Consider the following 14,986-nt stretch of genomic DNA (forward strand, 5'->3'; position numbering starts at 1 on the left):
TGTAAATGTTCTGCATGCCACTAAATTGTACACTTTAAAGTGGGTAAAATGGTAACACTTATGCTAGTATATTTTACAATAGAAAGAAATAGGCATATGTCAAGATCAGAATTCTAGAAGGCATCTAAGTAGTTTTTCTTAACATTTCCTCCCTGAACTCTCAAAAAACATAAAATGTTTTTTCAAATTTGACCTGAAAATATGTATGAAAATAAATGACAAATCTGGTCTCACATAATCACTTTTAAATGTTTATTCAGAATGACCAGTAGGACCTTATCCAGATAAAGGTCCTCCCAAAACTACTCAGGGTTATGACTCAATTTTGCTTCTATGGACCCACCAGTCAAAGTAGCAAAACTAAGTCTTCTTATGAAAACGGAGGTCACTAGAAAAGGGGTGCCAGGTGGGCAATGAAACCCTATTCAATCACTTCCTATTTGCAAGATGACTTCTTTTACATTCCTAAAACTTCTACTTTGATTCCCAATATATCAATTTAAAATATCAGTACATTCTCACTATTGTATAGAAACAGTACTTTAAATCATTTGATCCTCGTACTGCAATAAGGTCCAGCAAAACCTTAGCACTTCAAGCAAATCTACTACGCCTATCTATGCTCAAGAAGCAGTGTGGCTGTGAGGAAGTGCTGGTCTCTTCTAAGCCTTCCCTCAGGACCCACACATCAGACACTCTTCTCTGTTCTCCAAAGAGCACACCATGGCTGCTGTGTTCCTCTCCTTCTCTTCCTCTTCTTTTGTCGCCTTCTCCTTATCTTTCAGCTTCTCCTTATTTAGAGTGAACTGGATTGGATTCGCTGCTGGTCGTGTCCTTAAGTAATACATCCCAGTCTTCAAACCCTACACAAAGGACGCAAATACAACTATTAGAAATGGTAAGAACACTAAACATTCAAAACCAGTGTTTAAAATACATTTCCATAAACCACATCAGATTGTTTTCTAAACCTGAAATTCCGTCTCCTCTAGGAAGCCTTCTCAAAAAATGCTTAAAGAGAGTCAGTATATTGTGTCCTTTTTACTCTTAAAAAAGTTTACCTCTTTGGAAATGTCAAATATTTTTCTTCTTTAGTCTTTTTTTGTTTTTATGTGTATGACTTCCATGTTTGCCTAAGACAACGTCTGACTTATAACCATTTAGAGCCAGACTGTGTCTCCGTAAAGAACTGATGATGACTACTCCAAGAAGTGTCGTCATCTTCTGTTTGGTATCCCCAGTCTTAGCACATAGTATGTATTCAATAAATGTCTCTTAAATTAAAAAGAAAAAATTTTAACTCCACATATATACCCAGCAGATTGCCAGGTAATAAGGATAGAATCCAGAATCACAGGAATTTACAGTTGCCAATGACAAGCTAAGTAATTTGGCTTTTATACTGTAGACAAAGTGGAGAAACAGTGGATGTTTTTGAATAGTGGGCTGGCATGTGTAAAGTTTTATTTTAGAAATGACAGCAATGCACAAGATAACGCAGGTACTAGAAGCAAAGAAATAGTTAAGAAGTTAAGAATAGTGGTAGTGGAACAGGAAGAAAGATAATCAAGAAACAGTAAAAAGGAACCACCACCACAACTTGAGTAGTTGTATGGAGAATAAAGGGAGGGTCACAGGTAACTCTAAGGATTCAAACTAATAATAAAATAATCCTAAAAGAAAAAAGAAAATCCAAAATGAGAGCTTAATCTGGTACAAAAACCATGGTTTGGTTTTAACATATTGGATTTGAAATGAAAGAACTAGGTGGCAATATTTAAATAGGGGGCTAGAATATAAAACTGTTCCAATTCCAAAATATCCCAATCTGGCAACACGTCCTTGATTTCCTCCACCAACCTGCTTCCAGCCGTAGAAGTGCATACTAGTGAGTTTGCCATAGTTAGGCTCAGCAATGTGGATGTTCAAAGACTGGCTCTGATCAATAAAAGCGCCTCTTTCAGCTGCCATCTTAAGAACGGTTTTCTGTGAAATTTCCCACACAGTCTTATAAAGTTGCTTCAGATCATCAGGAATTTCTGGTATGCTCTGTAGAAGGAAAACCAAACGTTTGTTGCACTCTGGTTGAAGAAATCAGTATAATTAACATAATTTTTAAAAATGTTTATTTATTTTTGAGAGAGAAAGAGAGTGAGTGGAGGTAGGAAGAGAGAGCGAGGTGGAAGAGGATCCAAAGCAGGCTCTGCACTGACAGCAGCGAGCCCGATGCAGGGCTTGAACTCATGAACCGTGAGATCATAATCTAAGCCAAAGTCAGATGCTCAACTGACTAAGCCACCCAGGTATCCCTATAATTAACATAATTAATGATACAAGGGTCTGGCCTTATTCTATTTTTGCCAGATCTGACCATACCATTCAGTATCATACAATATGACCCTTACCAAGTTTCCCAAGACTGCTTACCTCTTAATAAAGGAAGGAGCTAAGCACCAATAAATGACCCTTGAGTTTTATAGAAAAATAATCAGGGCTATAACTCACAGGTACATGATCAGGGTACAAACCCCTTTAGTCAATGGAAAGAATGTTTTCTTACATTTAGAGTTAATCTGCATCAAAACATGCAGACTAGCTAATAATGTTACCATTTCTTCCAGCAAATATAGAACTGTTACAGAAATTTCATCTGTGTTACCAAGGAGACAAATGTTTAGACAGAGGCCTCGATCTACCAACAAATGCTTCTTGGGCACCTGGGTGGCTCAGTTGTTTCAGCGTCTGACTTCAGGTGAGGTCATGATCTCTCCATTCAGAGTTCAAGCCCTACACTGGGCTCTGTGCTGACAGCTCAGACGCTGGAGCCTTTTTCAGATCCTGTGCTTCCCTCTCTCTCTGCCCCTCCCCTGCTTGTGGTGTTTCTCTCCCTCTCAAAAACAAATAAACATTAAAAAAAAATTTTTTTAAACAAATAAATGCTTCTTGATTCTCGGTTGCAAACACGCAAATATTTTATTGTTAAATACTATTTGTGGCTCTGTTTTTTGGACTCTGAGTCCTCAATCTCCATCATACTTTTTATTTAAGTCTGACTCTCTAATTTCACACTTTATGTCAGTGGGCCCCAAACTTTGATGCATTCTGGAATGATGTAGATGGTCATTAAAAACACTAATGCCTGGCTCCCATTTCCAGACATTCTAATTTAACTGTTATGCAACCCAAGCTTCCAATTTTTTTTTAAGCTTCAGAATTTTAAGAGTTCCCCAATTGATTCATATGCATAGAGAAGTTGGAAACTGCTTTATATTATTGGACAAACAAGAGGAAAAGGCCTACCTATGTGAAGATGTATATAATCCTAGCACAATGCAGAAGTGAACATAAGCCTATATGACCACAGTGAATAACCATTCTTTCTCTCCACTGCCTAAGTGAGAAGGTACCAATGTCCAACTAAGCTACTAAAGAGCACACTCCATTTTCATTCTGTACCTGGATAGAACCATTGCATGCAATAATCTGATTTTTCATCTCTTCATTCCACAAGCCCCGCTCAGTAAGATCCTTCAGTAAGTGAGGATTTACAATCTGCATGAAAAAGCAAAAAAGATGCCAAGGAATAATTAAGAATGACAGAGTCTAAACAGGATCATATGCCTGAAACTTAAAGTAAATGAGACCATTTAAAGTAGTATTTAACATTAGATTACTTGGCAAATTTTACATTTTATACAACTGAGAGGCCCATCCTACCAAGCAAAAGCTGTATTCATTTAAAATCTTGATCTGTTATTCAAGAAACATAATATTTGCAAAGATGAAAAGAGCCAGCATTGCCTAAGATGGGTAAATCTATGTGGATTCTTTTTTTTTCCCTAAGAAAGGATACAACAAGTACTTAAGAAAAAATAGAAATGCATCTACTCCAAACCTTACAGAAATTTATTTCAGATCTAGAAATTCACAAATAAAAATATTCTACATTAGTGGTTCTCAGCCCTAGTTGCATATTGGAATTACCTGGGAACCGTAGAAATAACACTAGTCCTACCCACCAGAAATTCTAATTTGTAAAAAAGGCTGAGAACCATGGTCATCGTTCTATACACTCCTGGTTTCTACATACATGTTGAGGCTTCACTGTATACAGCTTGATTATCATCAACTTAGGCATCTCAGGTTACAGTACATATCACTATCATTACAGGTTGTTAAATATCCTATCAGCTCCAACATCAACAAGTTACTTTCCTATGTAATCCTCAACAGATTCATTCTTTTAACAGATATTTATTAAATGTCTATTATGCGCTGAAATAGAATAATATTGGAGATGAAGATGACTCACTTTATCAAAGCTTTGTCCCCGTACGAAGCTAGAAGGGGCATACTAAATAGAAGTTGTCATTTACTCCCAATATCGGGCTTTTGCACCATCTCCTATAGGTCTAGTTGTGATCTTCTCACCTGAAATTCTCCCGACAAGACTCTGCGAGTGTAGATGTTGCTGGTATAAGGTTCAATGGACTCATTATTTCCCAGAATCTGAGCAGTTGAAGCAGTAGGCATCGGGGCAATAAGTAAACTGTTTCTTACACCATACCTAAAGAAAAGAAGATTATCAGATGCTGGTCCTAAAGCCCAGGCAGGCAGATACTTTATGTCACTATAGTAAATGCAGATGCTATGAGTGACACCATAGATGCATTAGACTCACATAATGACTTTTGAATGTAACTCTGACAGAGATGCAACTTCACAGTATGGGCGGTATAGATTGCTCCTCTCCTAAATGCCCATTTCCTATATTAAATTAGCATGATTTTTAGTGCTGCCAATTCTGATCATGCCATGACTTATTAGCATTTGATACACTAGCTTGCCCAGGGAAATACTCAAATGGCTGTTGGAAAGTCCCCACCTGTATCAGGGTACATTCATTCAACCTTACCCTTTTCTAAGTGCCGATATGATCACTGTGCTGAACCCTTTAAGGAAAAATAACGATGTGAAAGTGGTCACAACCAGACATCTATCACCAAAATTCTCCACAGGAAAAAATTATGCTCAGACTCTGTATATTCCTGACTTTCTCTATTACCTCTTCAATCATACATTCCTAGAGGAAGGTTAACATCTTTTGACTACAGTCACTGCCAAAGAGAGTACTTAAGGAAGAGTATACTTTCTAAACACTGAAAAATCTTCTAACTGCCCTTAGCTTGTCCTTCAAAGCTCAGCCTGAGATGACCCCTCTAGAACATCTTCCCCAATGATGGAGACAATACTGAATATAAATGCCAAATATAAATATTTCTTCTGCAAACATTTTCTATGACACATACCTTTATGTATATTTTCATCACTTGTGTTATGTGTCTCACCTTACTTAAGTCTTAGGTTTCTCAAAGACTTTGTCTTTACTACATTCTATACCTCTGGATTTATACAGTACTTGGCTTAAAGCTTTATATCCTAATGGAATCTGTACAACTGGGATCTTAATTAATCTCACTTTGTCACTTTGTAATTCTGAGGCATCAAGCAAACCACCAAAAGTCTTCATGTCTTACTTCCTCAGTAAAGTGGACAGTGATTTCCTGTCCAAAGATAGGAAAATGTATTGAATAGTCATAGATATATAGATATATAGATATGCATACATATGCATATATATATATATATATATATATATATGGCACATACCAAACTATGGAATTGTCTGTAATGATTAAAAACGTTAGGCAGATCTGCATGGACTGAAAAAAGAAGGTCGTCCAAAAGTCTTAGAATATGTAAAGTTTGATCACATCTTTGGAACAAAACTGTATGCATCTGCAAATGTACTGAAAAAGGTCTACAGAAATACACACGACTAGCAATGGTGATCTCTGGGAAAAGGAGTGAGCTGGGTTTTGTTTTGTGGAATGAGTGGTGGGCAGAAGAGGTGTAGGGAAGGGCACCTGGGTGGCTCAGTCAGTTGAGCCGCTGACTTCAGCTCAGTTCATGATCTCACGGTTCATGAGTTCGAGCCCCAGACTGACTTGCTGCTGTCAGCACAGAGCCTGCTTTGGATCCTCTGTCCCCCTCTCTCTGCCCCTCCCCTGCTTGCATGCTGTCTCTTAAAAATAAACAAACATTTAAAAATAAAAAAGGGAAGGGCTTTTATTTTCCATTTTCTCTATTTGAATTTTATTATTCATGTATTAAATGTGAAATTTTAAAAAGTTGTGTATAGAAAAATATCTATAGTATTTTGAGAAAAAAACAAAAAATGAACTACAGGTCCATTTTTGTAAAAGTTTAATTTGCATGTAAATGTACACATGTATACATCTTCAGGAGAAAATCTGAAAGATGACAGACAAGAAGATACTAACAGGTTTTTGGAGGAGGTGGTACTAGGATACTTTTTATTTTACTCCCTTTCACACATAAATTTTCCTAAATTTTCTAACATGTATTATTTGAGTAATGAAACATTTTTAAGGTAAACAAATATTTTTAAAGAGTATTTTAAAACTACTACTTCCTTCTGTAAACATTAAACACTTTGCATATGCATTAGTCCAGAGATGACAAACACATGAAGAAAATGAAAACAACCTGTTTATTATTTACCAAGTAAAACATTCTACCTGCCCTTGAATCTTTTGTTTATTAGTTTGAAGTGCCTTTAAGAAACCTCAAGTTTCAGTTTTTCTTTCACACAGTTTAACATATTACCTCTGAAACCTCTCCAAAATCCCTAACTTATCCTATGACTATCCATTCAGCAAAAGCCATTTATGTGCCCAGGGTGGCTAAGCAATCAATAAAAGTGAGAAACATTTAAAAAGCAAGCACACTTGGAAACATGAAGACTTAACGAGAAAAAGAATTGCTTGATCCTGATAGTTTGCCCCCAAAACAAGATCAGCTAATAATAATACCTACCATGTATTAAAATGTTTTCATTGTACCAAGCAATTTGCAAGTTACTACCCATCTATTATCTTACAAAGTATTTTTACAAAAATAATTCTGTACATAGGTCATTTATGCCCCATTTAAAAGAGAAAAAGAAGTTTCAGAAGTTAAAATAACATACCTAATTTCTGAAAACCAGAATGAGAGCCTAAACCCTCCTTACGTAAAGCTACCTTACATCTCTTGCTTACTTTGCAATCTTTTCCTTGAGAACTTTCCAGTCCCATAGGTCTGTGGGAGTAACATTCCACATATCACACTGAAGAATCTAGGAATAAACAATGCAAATTTATGACAAATCACCCAAAACAATTTGAAACCATGACAAAAAAGGAATGCCTACCTGCCATGCCCTACATCCCAACAAATGCCTTCTAGTAGAACCGTGGGAGGAATACAAGGTCGAGAGATTCCCCTGGCCAAACTTCCATGCGGTCATACTGATTAAAAGCAGGCTAAAAAGATGGTCAAGGCTTACCTCCTCCCCGTGTCCCTGTTGTGAGCCCTCGGAGGACCCATATCACATCTACAAACCAGGACATCCTAACATTCACGAAAGTATATTGCTGAGATACATTCTCTTTTTGAACAGTAGTGTTACTCCATTTTCATCTTTCTTAACTGCTTTGATCTGGTCCTTGATCTATTTACTTAACTACTAAACACCTATTTTCAAACCACTAAGTATCAGATTTTCCAAAAACTAGCAGGAACGTTAGGACTAAAAATAACGACATTTTATTTTACACTAAAGAGACTCATTCTACCAATAATAAAGGTAGTGTGGACAGCAGAATTCTAAGACAGTTCCCAGGTTTTCTCACGCCCTGGTGCACAGTCCATGTACAATGTCCTCCTCCCGAAAGTGGGCAAGACCTGGGGATATGATGGATGTCGTGCACATGGCAAAGGTAGAAAGTTTCTGCAGATGTAATGAAGGTCACCAATCAGTTAATTTTGAGATAAACAGAGAAATTATCCTGGGTAGACCTGACTTATGTGATAAAAGCTCTCAAAAGAGCAACTGGACTCGGGCATTCTTGAAATGAGAGACACTCCCTCTTATTGGCATTGAAGAAGCAAGATGTCATGAGTCCTACAGCTACCAAAACATGAATTCTGCCATCAGGTGAGCTTAGAGGAGACCACAGTCTCTACCAACACCTTATCTAGCCTTGTGAGACCCAAAGAAAACAACCCAGCGAAGGCAAACTTGGACCCCTGACTCAAGGAAACAGAGATAACGTTGTTTTAATCTACTAAATGTATCGAAAGAAAACTAATACAGTTAGCATTCTTCTTAGCTCACTTTTACCAATGACTAGTTCTAAATAAAACATTAAAATACAGGGGAGGACACCTGGGTAGCTCAGTCGGTTGAGGGTCTGACTCAGGTCATTATCTCATGGCTCGTGAGTTCAAGCCCCACATCAGGCTCTGTGCTGATAGCTCAGGGCCTGGAGCCTGACTCGGATTCTGTGTCTCCCTCTCTCTGTTCCTCCTCTGCTCATGCTCTGTCTCTCTCTCTCTCTCTCTCTCAAAATAAATACATGTTAAAAATAATAAATAAATAAATACATACATACATACATAAAGGGGAGAGGTGCCTGGCTGGCTCATTGATAGAGCATGTACTGTTGATCTCGGGGTTGAAAGTTCAAACCCCACACTGGGTATAGAGATTTCTTAAAACAAAAATCTCTAAAAAAAAAAAAAGAGAGAGAGAGAGAGAGTTTTGCCTAGGATAAAGGGAGTTTGGCTGGCTCAGTCGATGGAGCATGCAACTCTTGATCTCAGGGTTATAAATTCGAGCCCCACGTTGAGTGTAGAGTTTACTTAAAAATTAAATCTTAAAAAAAAAAGTGTATCTTTTTAACTTGAGAAAAAAGTACCATATTAGTTTCCTATGGTTAGTATAACAAATTACCATAAATTTGGTGGCTTAAAATAACAAAAATTTATTCTCTCATAGTTCCGGAAGCCAGAGGCCCAATATGAACATGTTGGGAGGGACACACTCCCTCCAGAGGCTCTAGAGGAGATTCTGTTCTTTGCCGCTTCCAGCTTCTAGTGGCCTTGGGCATCCTTGGGCTCTGGATGTATGACTCTCATCTCTGCCTCTCTCATCATGTTGCCTCCTCCTCCTCTCTATCTCCTATAAGGACACTGTCACTAGATTTAGGACCCACCTGGATAATCCAGGATAATCTCATTTCAAAATCCTTAATTACATCTACAGAGATCCTTTTTAAATCAAAACAAGTACCAGCAATAAGATGTAAACATATCTTTCTGAGGGCTACCATTCAGTCTACTACAGGAACTTACATGCAAAAAGAAATTTCATCCATGTACTTACTCCTCTGCTGACTGGGGAGCCTTCATAGGTTTCATATGGGCCATGCTCCTTGGCCAGGTCACAGCTGGCTTCCAAGGCTCCATAATAAATGGTTTCAAAGATTTGCTTGTTTAGTAACTGGGCTTCTGGACTCTCAAAAGGATACCTCATCAGAATAAAAGCATCTGCCAGACCTTGCACCCCGATTCCAATGGGGCGATGGCGTTTATTTGATAAGCATGCCTTTGTGCCAACAGATTTAGAGAAGAAAGAGACATTACTGAACAGAAAAGGCAACATTCTGCACCAAATGATACATGCTCTCTTTTTATCTCCATTTTCTCACACCATTCCACTGACAGCCTTTTAAGTGGTGACTGGAAGTCTATGATACACTCCCCCCAACTTGGATTTCAATAATTACTAATAAGCAGAAAAATCTATTCCTACCTCTGGGACAGGGTAATAGTTAATATCAATAATTTTATTCAAGTTTCGAACAATGACTTTGGTAACTTCAGCCAACTTCTTAAAGTCATATGTGTGTTCTGACGTGACATACATATTCAGGGCTAGGGAAGCCAAGTTACAGACTGCAACCTGGAATGCAAAGAAAAAGGGGTCAAGAATCACACAATTTTTATTTCCTCCCCCTGTGTCAAAGACAGCACCACATAAGCCTCTAATGCTCTATGAAATTAAATTATGACATTTTTATCTTTATCTTCTCCCTCTTCATTTCTAAATCCCGATATCTATTCACAGTGGTGCATGAGTTGTAACATGCACCACTGAAACAGGTAAGATGGAGGAGAATCTGTGTTCCATACTCCTGGCTCTACTGCCAGACATACACCCCATTGTGCTAGAATTTTTTATGTATATTTGTCTCGGTCAGGAAATGTGTGCTATCAAATATACCAGCCACTAGCCACAAGGAGCTATTTCAATAAATTAAAAATTCAGCTTCTCAGTTGCCCTGGTCATATTTCATGAGCTCAATAGCCACCAGATACAGAACTCTCTTCCATCACTATAGAAAGCTCGTCCAAAGCACACATTCCTACCTAACTCTCACTGAGATTCTGATCAGCCCTTAACAACAGGAGATCCAAGTTTGTGAATTCTGAAAAAGCTCTTCAGGTGATTTTCCACTACACTACTCTATAAATTAAGCTTCTTCAGAAAAGAATCATATCTTATTTAGCCTTATGTTTATAGTACTAGTACCACATCTTATATATAAAAATGCTAAATAATGTTAAATGAATACTTTCTTTTCCACTTTGATTAGGACTACCCTAACTCAAACTCTCAACTCCTCTCACCTAGACTCCCTCACACCCTTCATATCTACTCAATTCTACACGTTGCCTAAGTGCCCATTTATAAAGATTAACTTGAATTACATAATCTGATAATCCGAGTCTGATAAATGCTAGGGAGCAAAATAAGGGAGGAAAAGACAAAAGAGTTCTAGGAATAAGGACAGAAGAAAGCCATTTTTAAATAGAGTTGTCAAGGAAAACATCACTGAGAATATGACACATGAACCAAAAAACTGAAAAGGTTAGACAGCAAGCCATGCGGCTATCTGGGGCAAGAGCATTTTAATATTCAAAGTAAACTAAACAGCAAAAATCCTGAGGAAGGAGTATGGGAACAGCAAGGAAATTAGTAGGGCTGGAGCACGGTGAACGAAGGCGGAAAGTAACAGGAGATGAGATGGGCATCCCCAGTTGTGCATGACCACACAGGGCCTGGTACAAATTCTGAATGGAAACGAATGAAGTACTGATACATGCTATTAACACGGATAAGCCTTGAAAACATGCTAAGTGACAAAGGCCTGACATAAGAGGTCACCATATTATATGATTCTGTTTATACGGAACACCCACAAGAGGCAAATCCTGAGGGAGGTAACAGATTAGTAGTTAGTAGTTGCCAGGGGCTAGGGTAGGAGGGGAACGGAGAGCGATTGCTAATGGTGCAAGTTTTCTTTCCGGGTTGATAAAAAGTGTTCTGGAATTAGATATTGGTGATGGTTGTACAACCTTGTGGATATACTGAAATGTACACTTAGAAGGGTGAATTTCATGGTATGAGAATTATATTTCAATTAAAAAAAGAAAGGATAAACTCTGTATGGGTTGGAAAGTCAAAAAGGAGTGTTATACAGAGGAATGATATGATGTGATCTTTGTTGTAAAGAAGACTCTAGTCTCTGGAGCATAATACATCTTGTATAATAGTTACCTGGGTACAGTATATACCAATTTTCTCCAACAACGAATTGTAAGTTTCAGGAAGGCAGGGGCTGGGCCATAATCATTTATATCACAGAGCACACACTTTGGTACTGTGTCTTACACACAGGGGTGCTCAGTAACTTTTGTTGAATTAAACTGCAACCTTAGCAATATGTTTAATTCTCTTACCATTTCTTCCCAACTTTTCATTGCCATGGTTTTTAGGTCCTAGCATATGGGATCTGCTCCTTCCTCCTACTTTCCATAGTTTACATCCAACAACCAAGCAGCCTGTCATCCAACCACTGCAACAATGTCCAACCTCTTCTCACACCGAGACCTTCTATCACCAGAAACAAGAACCAGCCTTCTCATCCTAGCATTTTGATGCTATTTTCTTTCCAGGAACCTACAAAGGCTTCTGTGACATGCCAGCTTTCACCTGGTATCTCCCCTCCCTCAGCTAGAGTCGTCTCTCCATATACCAAATCATAATGTATTTATTCCATCAAAACAAAATTATTTGACACTCTCTGCATAAAACCTATTTCTGTCTCTGATCTGACAGGCTTCCCAAAGAGAATGCTTTTCTATCAACTATTTTTTTTAAGAAACCAAATCTATGTCCCATTTCTATCCTTACCTCTTCTGTGAATCACCTTAAAGACCTGAGACTGGAATTTTGTCTCACCATTCACCGAAAGGACTCTCTACCTGCTTATTACATACTTTAAACTGAATGAACATCCTGACACATTTTTGTGTTTGTCCTAATCCACCAGGACTGAGCACTGAGTAAAGATTATTACAACAATGTGTAAGAGAAAGGTGATTAAGTCTTTACTACATGGCTTAGACTGGAAGATATTTGAGGGCACAGATCACACCTGCTCCCTTATAATCTCTATGTTAGTGCCTTTCTATTTACAACAAACTATTGAAAACTCCCTTCCTCCACCTCAAGTGAAGTCAAGTGAGGGATTCACAAATAACAACTGACTAAGATTCTTCTCTCAGTACTCTGGGCATAAGTTTTTCTACCTACCTCATCTTTGCTGGTATACTCTACTATTTCTGTGCACAGGTTGCTGCATTTGATGGTTCCCAGGTTCTGCTGGTTGCTCTTCCGATTACAGGAATCTTTGTACAGCATGTACGGGGTGCCTGTCTCTGTCTGAGACTCAATGATGGCATACCAGAGCTGCTGAGCTTTTACAACTTTGCGGACACGACCCTGCTTCTCATAACTGAAAGGCAAAGCTAATATCATTTTCATATTCCCTAAGAAAATCTTCATTGCAGACAATTTGAAAACACTAAAATATAAAATTATGAAAACTCTTAAATTGTTTACTAGGTTTTGCTAAGAGGGGGAGAGGGGAGGAATATGACATTTATTTTAGTGTGGCTAAAGCCACAGAGAAAAATCAGGCAGCTCTGGACCCATTCAAATACACCCAAATACTACTAAATCAACAAAACCCTTCATAAGGAAAAGGAATAACAGTCAAAACAGAAAAGGAATAATAGTCAAATCTCCTACTATTACGCTATTATTTAAACTCTTGACATGTATCCTAGCTGTTCTTGATTCCTGGGTGCAACATAAAGCATAATTTTTCTTTTTGTCAAATGTACTGTCTGACAAAAATAATACTCTTTGCCTTAATATTTACAAGGATCGATCAAAAACCAAAGCACTTCTTTGTAAGTCCCAAAGTTATAAGAAAGAAAATAGAAACTCAATTTTGTTAAAGATTCAGGTAGCAAATCTGACCAAAATAAAATTATTATTATTATTATTATTATTTTAATGGTTTTCATTTATTTTTGAGAGACAGAAGAGAGTATGAGCAGGGGAGGGTCAGAGAGAGAGGGTGATGCAGAATCCAAAGTAGGCTCCAGGCTCTGAGCTTGCTGTCACAGCACAGAGCCCAATGCAGGGCTCGAACCCACAAACCGTGAGATCATGACCTGAGCTGAAGCCGGATGCTTAATCAACTGAGCCACCCAGGTGCCCCCCAAAATAAAATTATTAATCACATATTCTCTTGGATGCTTCTGAAGATTCCTAGAAACTGGCTAATGATTGATGATGTTTTGACATTTGGATCCTCCTCCAAAAAGAAACACATGGTTAAAATTATTTACTTTAAAACTTTTCCCATACCTTTCATATAGCTTCTCAAACTCCTCTCCCCAAACCTCATCCAGACCAGGACATTCATTTGGACACATCAAAGACCAGTCCTACAAAGGGAAGAACCCATAGGAAACTTCAAATAACCAACCACATAGCGTCCAGTATGAACACTGCAAGGGATAGGGTGACTTCCTAGACTCTTGGAAATCTGCTGTAGAAACAATCATTTTGGACTTGGGCTCAAACATCTAGTTCTACTTGTTTATATATGATCTTTTAAGCACTTAGGTCAGATAGTATCTATTTTAGAAAATAATAATCCAAGGGGTTCCTGGGTGGCTCAGTCAGTTAAGCACCCAACTTCGGTTCAGGTCATGATCTCACAGCTTGTGAGTTTGAGCTCTGCATCAGGTTCTGTACGGACAGCTCTCAAAGCCTGGAGCCTGCTTCCAATTCTGTGTCTCCCTCTCTCTCTGACCCTCCCCAGCTCAAGCTCTGTCTCTCTTTCCTTCAAAAATAAATAAACATTTAAAAAAATTTAAAGAAAATAAAATCCAGGAAGGTGGCAATGGCATCTCTTAACTTGCTCAAATTGTCTTCGTAGCATAAAATGTAGGTGAGCTTTTCCTAAGCATGATTTAAGAGGACAAAAAAGAAAGCTGATATGAATCAAGTCATTCTTACCAACAGGTACCTATTTCTCACCTGATTAGTCTCCACTCGTTTCATGAAGAGATCTGGAATCCAAAGGGCAAAGAAAAGGTCCCTGGCACGCTGTTCTTCCTTTCCTGTGTTCTTCTTTAAATCAAGAAACTCAAAAATGTCTAAATGCCAAGGCTCCAAGTAAATAGCAAATGCCCCGGGTCGCTAGAGGCAAATACATCATCATTCTTTTCAAAATTAGAATGAAACAAAGAAACTTTATATTTTCCAAGGCACTTCTATATCTCCTTTGATCTTCATTACAATTAAGGAATTAAATGACATAATACAAATAAAAGCACAATAATATTAGTACTATTTTTCTTATAATTCTAGGAGTGAAAAAGAGAAATTGATAAGAACAATAAAGATGAAGTAACCTGTCCAGAGTGACACCGTGAACTACAGACTACTTTACATTATACGATAGGTATGCAAAGTCCAAAGAAAACCACTTTAACTTTGACAATTATAAGTTGTGCTCTTATTAAAGATCAAAAAAGTGATGTCTTATATCAAGGTCTCCACAGATTGTTTTTAAAGTCCATCAAAGGAAATTCATCAACTGCCAGGTGATTAGTGTGTCTACATATTTGTAAGAGGCAGGCTCATGTTGCA

General features: G+C 37.9%; 1 protein-coding gene across 1 annotated transcript in view; it reads right to left on the reverse strand.

Annotated features, from left to right (window-relative positions):
• Nucleotides 1-235: 235 nt before the first annotated feature.
• Nucleotides 236-14,986, reverse strand: part of RRM1 (ribonucleotide reductase catalytic subunit M1) — a 35,983-nt gene continuing 21,232 nt past the window's right edge. Inside the window, exons 10-19 of the mRNA XM_029957624.1 lie at nt 14,372-14,533; nt 13,694-13,773; nt 12,569-12,770; nt 9,722-9,871; nt 9,293-9,514; nt 7,125-7,201; nt 4,432-4,567; nt 3,457-3,552; nt 1,861-2,049; nt 236-863 (exon numbers count right to left, since the gene is read on the reverse strand). Coding sequence (XP_029813484.1) covers nt 675-863; nt 1,861-2,049; nt 3,457-3,552; nt 4,432-4,567; nt 7,125-7,201; nt 9,293-9,514; nt 9,722-9,871; nt 12,569-12,770; nt 13,694-13,773; nt 14,372-14,533 — 1,503 coding nt within the window. The 3' untranslated portion in view covers nt 236-674. The remainder of the gene's footprint in view (nt 864-1,860; nt 2,050-3,456; nt 3,553-4,431; nt 4,568-7,124; nt 7,202-9,292; nt 9,515-9,721; nt 9,872-12,568; nt 12,771-13,693; nt 13,774-14,371; nt 14,534-14,986) is intronic.

This window comes from Suricata suricatta, chromosome 11 (assembly GCF_006229205.1).
Source record: "Suricata suricatta isolate VVHF042 chromosome 11, meerkat_22Aug2017_6uvM2_HiC, whole genome shotgun sequence".
Lineage (NCBI taxonomy): Eukaryota > Metazoa > Chordata > Mammalia > Carnivora > Herpestidae > Suricata > Suricata suricatta.